Genomic DNA, 12,303 nt, shown 5'->3' on the forward strand with positions numbered 1-12,303 from the left:
GATTATTTCATCTGCAATAAAGGAGAATATATATCAAATTAAACTTCCAAAAGCAATGACTGGAAGTCATAAATATCAGCTACAAAGTCTTTAAGATTCTATTCATTCAATTCACAATTATGTTGAAAAACTGAATTTCCTATATGAGAAATAGAGCAAAGAAAATTAATTAAACCACATACCCTGTGATGCAAAATAGACTTTTGAGATAAATCCAAGATTGCATGACAGAAAGAAGGACCATAAGCACTTTTTAAATCTATCATTCTTAACACAGCTGTCAAGTTGTAGCATTATGACTTTCTTAGGTTTATGAGAACAAACATGGTCCAAACAGGATAAATCTCTTTGTTGCATTAATCAATTGCTTTGAATAAAAGCATCTTCTAAATTAAGAAATCACCACGTCTCCTTAACATAGGGTTAAAGCGTCATACTGGTTTTTAATTAGGTCAAAAATATTTTAATGAAAAATTCTGTTAGCGTTATTCTTATAAAGAAACCATAGCTTAACATTGCTATTTCTATTAAGAGCATAGTAACCACAGACTAAAACAAACATGAGACGTCATTACCATGGTTACATCAACTGTGGTTTCCTATATGATGCAATGAAGGTATTCAAGTATGGAGGTATCAAGAAATGTGTAGCCAAAACACATTGTGTCATTATGTTTATTTCTTTCCTCTTTCCTTCATGTACTACCTCTTCCGAAATACCATATTACTACTATGTGTTGTGTTAAAGTGATTTTATATTATTTTTCTCTAGGTCTTCTTTAGGATCCTTAATTTTATTTTTATTTTTTTCATTTTATTTATTTCATTTAAATAGATTTTTAAAGTAAAAGTGATAAAATTCAGGGGAGATTGGGCAAGCTGTAATTTTGTTTCTTTTTTTACTACAATGAATATTTCTCATGTGTACTGTATTTAAAAAAAAATCTAATTTTCAACAGTTTTCCCATTATTGCACTGAGAAAAGATACTGTTGTTTACACATATGGAGCATGTTGTCACACTAAATGAGATATGGAACCATCACAATGCAACCATTTTTTGGTAAAACTATAAATGTAAACAATGTCTAAACATTTGCCAACAATTATTGCAATTAATTAATTTTATAAATTTATATAATTTACAACATGTGCAGTTAGTTCTGGTTTTATTTTTTTACACAATTACATAAAATATGATGATACTGGAATTTCAATTTGTTGCACTGAATTCACACACACACACACACACACACACACACACAAAACATATAATTTAGTTTAATTAACTAAAACCCAAATACTTACATTAAATTGAAAACTGGAACTGAGTGTCCTGTGCTAACTTCCGGCCGGACAGCGTTCCTGACGCGCGCTCGCTGTCAGTTTGCGCGTTCTCGCGAAGCTAATTCGAGTGAAGTGGCCAGCCCGTCTGAAAACTTATCAAGAAGACAGCTTAATAGTTCACACATCTACGACTGAAGCCATGTCAACCGACTCGTGGGCTCTATCTGTGGACGAACAAGAGTCTACAGTCAAGTCTGTGAGTGAAAATGTGGTTTAATTGTGTTGTAACGGATTAGCGCACTTGTTGAGTCAGCCGCTGGCTGCCTGCGTCTCAAATCAACCCTAGTGAGCTGACTACATAGACAGCATTTTTGAATGTCAAAGTGTTTGAAACGTTCAAACAAGTTTTTGGACATCAAAATGCTTTTTAACTAAGTTTTAAGACACGTCCTGTACTAGATTTTAAATTAAGATCAGTTTTAGCAAACGGCAAACATATCTGCTTCATTTAAACATTGACTTTTTTCAGTTTAAGACGTTACTATTGACACACACTTTATTTGTGAATGTTCGTTACTGGATATTGACTCTATGCATTGCATTTAAATCTATTAAAACTGTAAATTCTCTTTGAAAACAGGTTGGGAAATTGAGGATTAAGGAAGCGGGAGATGCAAATATACACCAGAATGATGGTAACGTTACATTATCATATTGCATTAAAGAAATGGCTCACCCATAATTTAATGTTATGTAGTTCCAAATCTGTGTGACTTCTGTCGAACACAAAATAAGAAACTTAGAAAAGTGTAGTTTTTTTTTTTTTTTTTTTTTTTTTTGGTCCGTACAGTTACAGTAAAATGGGAACTGGAGCTTTCAATCTTCGAAAATGATGCATAAGTAGTATTATAAAGTGTCATTATAAAATTTTTTGTGAGGAACAGACCAAAATCATGTCATAACAACCCTGCATTTATATGGTTCTAGATGGAAGAAACAACCAGTCCTTTTTTTGTGTGTTCATTTAAGAAACAAAGTCATACACATTTGGAACGACATGATAATGAGTAAATGATGACTGTTTGTGTGTACTATTTTTTTTTTACTATTATTTGTTTTTACAAAACTTAACCAATAATTGCATGAGAATATGTCTTCGCATTTTCTTATGCATCATCTATTTTTCTCTCTCTCCTGTACCGTAGGTGACGGTGACAAATACGATGAAGAAGAAAAAGGTTCAATTTTAAACTAGAGTCTGAATTTACAGTCAGCATAGATTTAAAACTGAGCCAATTTATTTGCTTAATGCAAATCTTTAGTGTTTTGTGTAGTAGATTTGTGTGAGTGATTTTGAATTAAAGCTGCTGTAACTAAGTACTTATTTAGTCTGAAAAGTGTGGTTGCATTTTGAGTTACTTATTCAGATGACACCTAAACTTTAGGGATTAAGTGTAAAAGAGCATCATAGTAGCCTGTGTCTTTCCCAATCTACTGCTTAGAGGACAGAGCCACACAGTCTCTCCTAAACAAGCTGATAAGAAGCAATGTGGTCAACAACACCAACCAAGTGGAGGTTCTTCAGAGGGACCCAAACTCACCACTGTATTCAGTCAAGACCTTCGAGGAGCTGAGACTGTGAGTACTTCATATAAGTGTTAAAACAACGATATCCGAGGAAAACGCTGTGAATTTACAGAGGTCTGAGGTCAATTTTTCACCAAATTATTAAGCAGCACAACTGTTTTCAACATGGCTAATAATAATAAATGTTTTTAGTGAGCAGCAAATCAGCATATTAGAATGATTTCTGAAGGAATGATGCTGAAAATACAGTTTGCATCACAGGAATAAATTGCATTTTTCAAATATATTCAAACAGAAAACCCAATTTAAATTGAAATAATAATTTGCTAGATTTATTTGTATTTTCTATCAACCCCAAACTTTTGAACGTTTAAAATTCAGAACAATTACTTCTAACTGTCTGTTCAATATTTTGGAGAAATGAATCTGAGAAAGACCATGCACTATATTTGGAAGCTCTTACATCTCTCAGATAGCTTGCATATGACAATTGTATTAATTGTTATATGTGTGTAACTCAGGAAACCTCAGTTGCTCAAAGGCGTCTATGAAATGGGCTTTAACAGACCTTCTAAAATCCAAGAGAATGCCCTTCCCATGATGCTCGCCGAACCGTAAGTCTATATATTTTAAATGTTATTTTAATTGAATACAGAGGTCATATTGAGAGTTTGGAAAGAAAAGTGAATTGCACTTGAGCCCCTTTGGCTCAAAACCCTTATCATATGCAACTGGAATTATTATTAATTCATGTACATGTGAATTGAGTTTTAATACACTCATATATTTCCCTGACTGTATGTGTTTCCCTCACTCGCAGACCTCAGAATCTGATCGCTCAGTCTCAGTCTGGCACTGGTAAAACCGCTGCCTTCGTGCTGGCCATGCTCAGTCATGTGGACCCAAGCTTAAAATGGCCTCAGGTGAGTGAGATTTGAGTCTGAAGATTTGCTCTAATGTCCCCTTTCATTCTGAGTTAAAGTAAGACACTGCAGACACGGGTCAATTTTAAGACTTTAGCTTCAATTCCGAGGAAAAAAAGTCTGAATTGTGCGATAAAAAATTGCAATTAACTATTTATTTTGTTGCAGAAAAAAAAATTCTGCCTTTTACTCAGCATCGTATATTTCTAAATTTACTCAGCCTCGTGTCTTTTTCATGGTACACAAAACAAAATCTGCCAAAAATATCTTTTTGCATGAACTCATTAGAGTCACAAGGGCGAGTTTTCATTTGAGTGTGAACTGCAACAACATAAATGTTGGTAATTCTTTGGTGTCTGCTCTGTGTCTGTGTTGCAGTGTTTGTGCATTTCTCCCACATATGAGCTGGCTCTGCAGACGGGTAAAGTCATCGAACAGATGGGCAAGTTCTATTCGGAAGTCAAACTGGCATATGCTGTTCGTGGACATAAGAGTAAGTGGTTAATTGACGCCTTGGGTTCTTTCGATGTGTAAAGCAGATTTACATGCGTGACAGCTCCTGTGTCCTCTGTCAGTGGATCGTGGCGTTAAGGTCAAGGAGCAGATCGTCATCGGCACACCTGGGACGGTTCTGGACTGGTGCGTTAAGCTGAAGTTCATTGACCCGAAAAAGATCAAAGTGTTTGTTCTGGACGAGGCTGATGTGATGATCGCCACACAGGGACACCAGGACCAGAGCATCCGCATTCAGAGGTCAACTCAGACTAGCGTTTGGAGAACATGCAAGCAAATACACAAAGACAGACTGCTGATTATATCATCCTTTATGATTTTGATTTATAATAATATTTTATTTTATTTTAATCTGGATCTTATACATTATTTAGTATTATTAAAAATGCATTTCATACATACAACAACTTGAAAAGACCTTTTTAGAGATGAATATGCATGAAGACAAAAAAAAGGTCTGAATTGTGAGTGAAAAGTTACTTTAAAAAATGTATAAATATTCCAGTTTTTTCATTGTTCCAATACTAAAATTCGTAAAAGTATTTTTATATATAAAATCATGAAAAGTCATTATTAAAAGATAAAAAAAGTGATTCTGTGTATGCTTCTGTTTCCAAGGTGTAAAGAAAATATTAATAATTTTCTTTTTTACACGACAACTTTTTTTAATTACATGGAATTTAATTAGGCTAAATTAGTTATTAAATCAGAGCTTTTATTGGTTTAAATGTTGTTGTTTTTTATATGAACACAAAGATTACATTTATTGATATCCTTATTTTCCATTAATCGTTTTGCATATTTTCACAAAAATCCCAACACATTGTCTTTCAGATAATACTGATGTCTGGCTTTTTGTGCATTGACATTATTTTACAATTTCTTTTTAAATAGAAAAAAAGTAACTTTAAACTGAAAATGCAGCATGGTTTAGCTTGATCGAGTATAAATGGTTTCTATTTCCCATCTCTGACAGAATGCTGCCCAAAGGCTGCCAGATGTTACTTTTCTCTGCCACCTTTGAGGACTCCGTGTGGAAGTTTGCCGAGCGGGTCGTGCCAGATCCCAACATCATCAAGCTTAAACGTGAAGAGGAGACCCTGGACACTATCAAGCAGTACTACGTGCTCTGCAACAGCAAGGAGGACAAGTTCAACGCACTCTGTAACATCTACGGAGCCATTACAATCGCACAAGCTATGATCTTCTGTCACGTGAGTCTTTTTGCCTCTGTTTGATATCTGCATGTTGGCATCTCTATCAGTTAGTCATCTCATGTTTCTCTTTTCTCAGACTCGGAAAACAGCCAATTGGCTTGCCGGCCAGCTGTCTAAAGAGGGCCACCAGGTGGCGCTCCTCAGTGGGGAAATGGTAGTCGAGCAGAGAGCTGCAGTTATTGAACGTTTTAGAGATGGAAAGGAGAAAGTTCTCATCACTACTAATGTCTGTGCAAGAGGTAAGTGCACTATAACATCTAATATACATCTAATAAGAAGCAAACCTATATTTTTACAACCTGAGAGAATATAGAGTTGCTATTGTAACCCAAAGTTGAAGTATTTGTTTCAATCTTATCTGTGTGCACATTCTGCAACCATTCAAAACCAAGCTGTCCATCCACAGGTATTGATGTTGAACAAGTATCAGTGGTGATCAACTTTGACCTTCCACTGGACAAAGACGGCAATCCAGACAATGAAACCTACCTCCACCGGATCGGCAGAACTGGACGTTTTGGTAAGAGAGGACTTGCTGTCAACATGGTGGACAGTCAGCGCAGCATGGAGATTCTCAAGACATATGAAAAGCATTTCAGTAAGTGTTTCCGTTAGAAAGTAAGTTATCTCTGAAAGTAATAGTTCCAGTATTTATTTGATTTATTTTGAATGAATGATAAAAATAATGAATAATTATAAATGATAAAAAATATGGAAAACGATATTTATTTTTCTTAAATATATAATTATTCTAAAAATTATTATAGAATATTTTTGAATAATGTATATACATTACAAAAATAGTGAATAATTATATATATATATATATATATATATATATATATATATATATATATATATATATATATATATATATATATATATATTATTATTATTATTTATTTTTTTTAAATGCACTGTATTACTTATTTGTTTTACCCAACAGATAAGAAAATTGGGAGGCTGGACACAGATGATCTTGATGAAATTGAAAAAATCGGCAACTGATGTAATGAAGAGTGAAATGCAATACATGTTATTGTCATAAAAATCAGTTCTGCTGTTAAATGGTCAGATAAGATGCTTGAATAATCTGCATTGCAAAGACAGATGTTTACAAAAATTACCGACACCTATTTAGGAGAATATGCTTTAATTCAAGCTTAATGCCAAAAAGTTTTGATTCTACGCTAAAGGCAGTTGCTAGACTTCTTGAATCCGTTTGTGTTTGACAGAGTGTTTTGATTTTGATGTGAATTGCAGTACTAATTCCTACATCTAATCTTGTTTACAGGAGACAGTTTTACATTGGCATTTTCTGTTATCTACTTGACTTCTGAAGTTTATCTTGCTTAGTGTTGCACTGTGAAGTCATTCAAATGCTTTTTGGTCTTACGTGTGAATAGAATCATAACAGACTTCAGTATTTATTCCATCACAGTATCTGAAAAGATTCAAGTCAGTAAGAGAATCTCTGATGAATATGGTTTACTTGCCTACAGATTGATACCAAATTATAAGCGCACAAATGATACAGACTCTTAAGACCAAATCAAAACACTAACATTCCTCAAGAGTACTTGAGAATGATTTTATGAGAAGTATTGTGAAAAGCACAAGAGTATTATTTTGCTATACAGTATAGCAATGCCATTGTACTTGAACTGCAAAAAGCATTTAAGCTTTTTGAAGAAGTTTGTTTTGTTCTGTTCAGAAAAACCAAATATTAGTTTGAGATTTCATTGAACTGTGAATTATATGAACATTTCCTTGCATGTTCTTTTCTATTGCAGGAAATGCAGCACTTTTAAGTATAAAGAGCTACTGAAAAGTGATGTTGTATTGTAGCTATATTGTTAGGAATGGCTGCTCTACTGTTGTTTGTGAAATGCAAAATTATTTTAGTTTACATTTTTGCTGCTTAATATTATTGCACCTTGTTTGACTGAAACCCATTTGGGATTGCATTTAGCTGCAGCATTTCAGTCTCCTTTTTTTTTCTTGAATATTTGCTGCATTTAGGGTTTTATAGTTGTTTCCTATATATTCGTATAATAATAAAACTACAGGTTGGCTCATTTCTATGTGGTGATATCAAATAATTTTTACTTCTTTGCAAAAATTAAATACAAGTGTCATACATTTAGCATGCATTTATATAATTAAATCTGTCATGCAGTCCTGAGTCAAAAGACAAAAATAAAAATTGCATAAAGGGGAGACAACTTTTTTTGCATTCTGATATCAATTTTAATTTGTAAAAAGCAAAATTTTTAAGAAAACTGTCTAATTATCAAAAAAAGTTTCAATTTCTTTAAGCAAAATGTAAAACCTTTTCATCTATAATACATTATAATATATTTTCTTTAGATGTCTGTAATGTCTACTTCTTCCTAGTGTTTATGACCCAAACTGATTCTTGACAGATTTCTTTTTTTAGTGATCTTAATTTGTTTTGTTGACCTTAAAAAATGAAAGTAAAAGTTGACTCAAAAATGAAAGTTTGCTGAAAACTGACTCATCCTCCAAGATGTAGAGGAGTCTGTTTTTTCTTCAGAACAGATTTGGAGAAATTTTGCATTTCATTACTTGCTTATCAATGAATCCTCTGAATCCAAACCACATCACAATAATTCACAAGACATTCCATGAATCCATTCCATCAATCAATGTCTTGCAAAGTGAAAAGCTGTTTTTAAGAAACAAATCCAACTTTTTAATGAAGACATTTCAATTTCAAACTGTTGCTTTCAGCTAAAATACAATCCCTCTAATATCGCTTTAAGAAAAAAGAAAAAAAAGTTGTCTCATCTGAAACAGGTGAGAAATATGCACAGATCATGCACCAAGCAAAAACTGTTCATAACAAATATGTTGGTGGATTTTGATGTTAGAGGAAGTGTTATTATGGATTATGGACTGGTGTTTTGTAGAAGTGATGTTTTTATCAGCTGTTTAGAATCTAATTCTGACGGCACCCATTCACTACAGAGCATTCATTGGTGATCAAGTGATTGAATTCTTAATTTCTCCAAATCAGTTCTGAGGAAGAAACGAACTCCTCTATATTCTTACAAGACTTAAGATTCAGTAAATTTTCAGCTAATTAAAAAAACAGTTTTTAACAGAACATATTTAGTTGTGTGTATGTAAATATATATATGGGACGAATAAATATTTTACCATCAAAATAATCTTGCTGTTCCATGTTAAATCATGTATTTAATCATGAGGATTTTGAATCATAATTTGAAATGTTGGACAGGAAAAAACTAAAAAAATTTGAACTACATTATAGTTTCAAGTTATATCCATGTTGCTGTCATCTTGGGAAATGCATAAAACCGATTTGTTCAGGACGCCACACTGAGCCAAGGTCAATGTAAGGTTTGTAAAAGTCCTGCGTGGCACATCCATAGTCTCAATCATACACTTGTCAAACCTCTCGCCGAATTCAGCCTCAGCCGCTGTAAGCACTGCCTGGAGCTGGTCCGTTGGCCGGAAATGGCACTTGAACCTCTGACCGCATGGAGTTCTGATCGCTAGCAGCAGGCCTGATTCCTCTGGAGGAGCTGGACCCGTCTCACTTCCTGATGTCACATCAGGACAGGCCTTTGTGTGGACACCTGAAGTGTGTTGACATAACTCACGGCTGCCGTCACCTTGACTGAACGTCCGCTCCGTACCTGTTTTCTTCTCGATGGAAGGGAGAACCCTGTATTTGTTGAGTGAGACGGGCTCATCGGGGGGTCTGTCAAAGATTTCAGTCAGTATATCTGTACCAGGCTGGCTGCAGCGTCTCAGAATGGCTCGGGATCGGAGGCATTGGTTTAACCTGTCGTTTGCCTTGGGGGCTGGAGGTTGGGGTGAAAGAGACGAGGACTCGGAAGGTGAATCCTCACTCGAAGGGGGAGCCATCATGGGTCTGCTGCGTCCCTTAGATGACTTGGGCCGGGTCACATGCATCCTTCCTCCAGCAGACATTGAATTCTTATCAGACAGAGAGATAGATAGATGATCACTCAATAGATAGATAGATAGATAGATAGATGATCACTCGATAGATAGATAGATAGATGATCACTAATAGATAGATGATCACTCAATAGATAGATATACAAACATTAGATTTACATCGGTATTAATTTACCAAATAAATAAGCTTATACGTTACAAAAACTTCAAATTGACGGTTCTATTTATAAGTTAATGTTGATAAAATATTTAAGAAATAATCGTAACACGGTAAAATGGTAAATGTGTCGTACCTCTTACGCTATTTTGCTTGTATCAGTGGTTTTTGAAGAGATGAAGTTAGCAGGCATCTTCACTGCGGTCGAGAGTTTTGCCGACGCGCTGGCGTCTCCTTAGCAACGCTTCTGAAGCGGAAGTGCTATGATGAGCGTCATAAACGCGCCAACGTCCGGTGTCAATGATGCCACTTTATAATGAAATGTTAAAAAGCTTAGATGAATATAAAATGTATGTCAAACTACTAAACAGTGCTTACGAAAATACATAATTTCTTGGGTCATTTTTCTTGTCTGTGGTACACATAATAATATAATTTATAACAGTCAGAATGAATGTTACTTCATATAGTTACTCGTGCATTCATGTGAGACATTTGCTATTATTATACATTTACATTTCCTTAAACACCTTAAAGAAATGTAAGGCCCAAAAAAGTCACTTTGGATGAAGCATGTTGTAATTGAGAGGATAATAACTAGCAACATGCAAAGAGTATAACTAATGTTATATAGCTTTCTAAGAAGTGTGCTGTTTGTCAAACTGTAAATAAATGTTAAATATTGAAAGAAGTAAATGTCATTATCCTAAGGCAAAGCTTGAAAACCAATGTTAAGTATTCATTTCATTTTAAATATGAGAATAACTATGACACAAATAGATTTCTCAGAACATTATATTTAATTATTGCATTACATATTATTCATTTATACACTCACAACTAAATTTCCCCCTTTGTAGTTTCAGCAAAGCTACAGATGTACATCACACATCCGACAGGAATTCAAGTAAAAGGATCTCCAATAAACATTTAACACTCAAGGAAAAAAAGACCAATATATTCAAACATACAGCAATTCAAATTTAAATTCTAATTTAAATACATTTCATGCTCATCTTGTGCTTTTGAATGGCTTTATATTGTTCCCTAAGCTCAAATATATTAAAATACATCCAGCATTTAATGTTCACTTGTAGTCGATAGCTTAAATGAGCAGAACCATGCTTAAAATGTGCATTAAATCTGCATATTGCATGTCCCTTCACTTTTTAAACAGGCAGACATTCAATCAAGTCGATGTTTGTAGTAAATAAGTGAGTATGTGCCACAAGGACTATGTAGTGTATTAATTAGTGTAAAGAGTAAAATATATATCAGTTCTCCCTCTAAGGTAACTCCAGGAGGTTGTTCTTCACATATAAGTCTTCTGTGATCTGGTACACTTCAGCGATGAGAGGCAAAGACTCTCCCAACAGAGCAACCACCTGCGTCTGATCACCCGCATTCATCACATCAAAGAATGTGTCACGGCCCGGCAGGGCACAGAACGCCACGCCGACAGCTTTCCGGATGAGCCAGGGGTGGTGCTGAGCCAGAGACTCGTTATAGGCGTCAGAACACATAACGGAGGTCTTGCTGTCCTCGCTGCTGGTTCTCAGTCTCTCCAGGAACAGCTCCAGCCAGCGCAGAGCCCGATGGAGCCTCAGAAGAGTGCGGCAGCCGGATTCTGGGTGGCTGCCTCTTTTGGTGAGGTCCACCAGGTCATTTTCCAGCTCATACCTCACCATGGATTGGATGGTGACATAATGGGATCTGTTTTCTCCTGAAAGGAAGTTTTCTAGGATCTGGATTTTGCTGACCACATCCTTGGAGATGAAGGAAAACACGCTCCCCAAACTGTTCATGAAGCTAATAGGGGAAAAAAGAGGGATTTTAATTATTACATTTATTTAAACTGCTTGTTGTCTTTATATTCAAATGGCATTCCAACAGTTTATTTATTCATTTATGACCAATGAATTATTTCATTAATTTGACAGATATTTGTAATAAGATGATCATTAGAAACTTTTTAATTAACAATATACATTTCCATTAATTGTTCAGGTCCTGTAATCATTATAAAACTAAATATAAGATAAGATCTTAATGTAAAACAGTAGTAAAACTCGTACTCACGCGACCAGCTCTTGCCATCCTGCTATATAATATTTAATGTAAACTTCCTTTTCCTCACTCAGACTTGATCTGAATGTTTCCAAAACCCTTTGAAGACTGAATGTATCTGCCATGTCTGTTATCTCTAATTTAACTGACACGAAAGACAATTTGTGGACAAATTCTTACAACACAGTCGATAGGGCAAGAAAAATCCTCCTATGTATTAAATTTCAATAAAAGTCTTATATGTTCTTCATTGGGATCTTATCACTGTAAATGCTTAGCTCTTCTGTCGATCCTCTCTTCCAGGATTTTCCTGTTCTGTAAGCAACGTAAGCAACATTAGACCAATCAAATCATGTTTTTCATGTCACATGACTTACAAATGCGTCATTACCATAGACGTCATTACAAAGTACTCTTCCAGGCGGGGGCGCTCAAGGGCTCAGAAAGTCGAAATTTCAATTGAGCCACATTCAAATATTTGGAAACTATTTGCTTTCTTGGAGACAGTTATAAACTGAAAATATATAATCTTTTAAATAAATTAACGCCACACATTTTTACCTGACAATGGAATCTAA

At 34.8% G+C, this 12,303-nt stretch overlaps 3 protein-coding genes across 3 annotated transcripts; 1 reads left to right on the forward strand and 2 right to left on the reverse strand.

The window, feature by feature from the left end:
* The first annotated feature begins 1,346 nt into the window (after positions 1–1,346).
* LOC127944153 (ATP-dependent RNA helicase DDX19A) lies at positions 1,347–7,606 on the forward strand. Its single transcript, XM_052539960.1, has 12 exons — positions 1,347–1,542; positions 1,927–1,981; positions 2,492–2,524; positions 2,789–2,924; positions 3,395–3,487; positions 3,694–3,796; positions 4,175–4,289; positions 4,372–4,549; positions 5,286–5,523; positions 5,603–5,765; positions 5,933–6,124; positions 6,473–7,606. Exons 1-12 carry the CDS (start codon positions 1,486–1,488, stop codon positions 6,532–6,534), a joined length of 1,425 nt encoding a protein of 474 aa, XP_052395920.1. The 5' UTR covers positions 1,347–1,485; the 3' UTR covers positions 6,535–7,606.
* Positions 7,607–8,109: 503 nt separating this feature from the next.
* ubxn10 (UBX domain protein 10) lies at positions 8,110–9,931 on the reverse strand. The gene is made up of 2 exons (XM_052539961.1): positions 9,795–9,931; positions 8,110–9,516 (listed from the first exon to the last, which is right to left on the reverse strand). Exon 2 carries the CDS (start codon positions 9,508–9,510, stop codon positions 8,827–8,829), a length of 684 nt encoding a protein of 227 aa, XP_052395921.1. The 5' UTR covers positions 9,511–9,516; positions 9,795–9,931; the 3' UTR covers positions 8,110–8,826.
* A 508-nt stretch (positions 9,932–10,439) lies between these two features.
* Positions 10,440–12,049, reverse strand: LOC127944284 (ceramide-1-phosphate transfer protein). Its single transcript, XM_052540171.1, has 2 exons — positions 11,738–12,049; positions 10,440–11,467 (listed from the first exon to the last, which is right to left on the reverse strand). The coding sequence occupies exons 1-2, from the start codon at positions 11,848–11,850 to the stop codon at positions 10,945–10,947; spliced, it is 636 nt and encodes a 211-aa protein (XP_052396131.1). The 5' UTR covers positions 11,851–12,049; the 3' UTR covers positions 10,440–10,944.
* Between the last annotated feature and the right edge of the window lie 254 nt (positions 12,050–12,303).

This window comes from Carassius gibelio, chromosome A23 (genome assembly GCF_023724105.1).
Source record: "Carassius gibelio isolate Cgi1373 ecotype wild population from Czech Republic chromosome A23, carGib1.2-hapl.c, whole genome shotgun sequence".
Lineage (NCBI taxonomy): Eukaryota > Metazoa > Chordata > Actinopteri > Cypriniformes > Cyprinidae > Carassius > Carassius gibelio.

Bases quoted from the DNA above. Each gene is read 5' to 3' on its own strand.
- LOC127944153 (XM_052539960.1), top strand. From the start codon at position 1,486: ATGTCAACCGACTCGTGGGCTCTATCTGTGGACGAACAAGAGTCTACA. The intron at 3,797-4,174 runs GTGAGTGAGATT...TCTGTGTTGCAG, and splicing joins CAAGCTTAAAATGGCCTCAG to TGTTTGTGCATTTCTCCCAC. The intron at 4,290-4,371 runs GTAAGTGGTTAA...GTCCTCTGTCAG, and splicing joins TGCTGTTCGTGGACATAAGA to TGGATCGTGGCGTTAAGGTC.
- ubxn10 (XM_052539961.1), bottom strand. From the start codon at position 9,510: ATGTCTGCTGGAGGAAGGATGCATGTGACCCGGCCCAAGTCATCTAAG.
- LOC127944284 (XM_052540171.1), bottom strand. From the start codon at position 11,850: ATGGCAGATACATTCAGTCTTCAAAGGGTTTTGGAAACATTCAGATCA. The intron at 11,468-11,737 runs GTGAGTACGAGT...TTCCCCTATTAG, and splicing joins GGATGGCAAGAGCTGGTCGC to CTTCATGAACAGTTTGGGGA.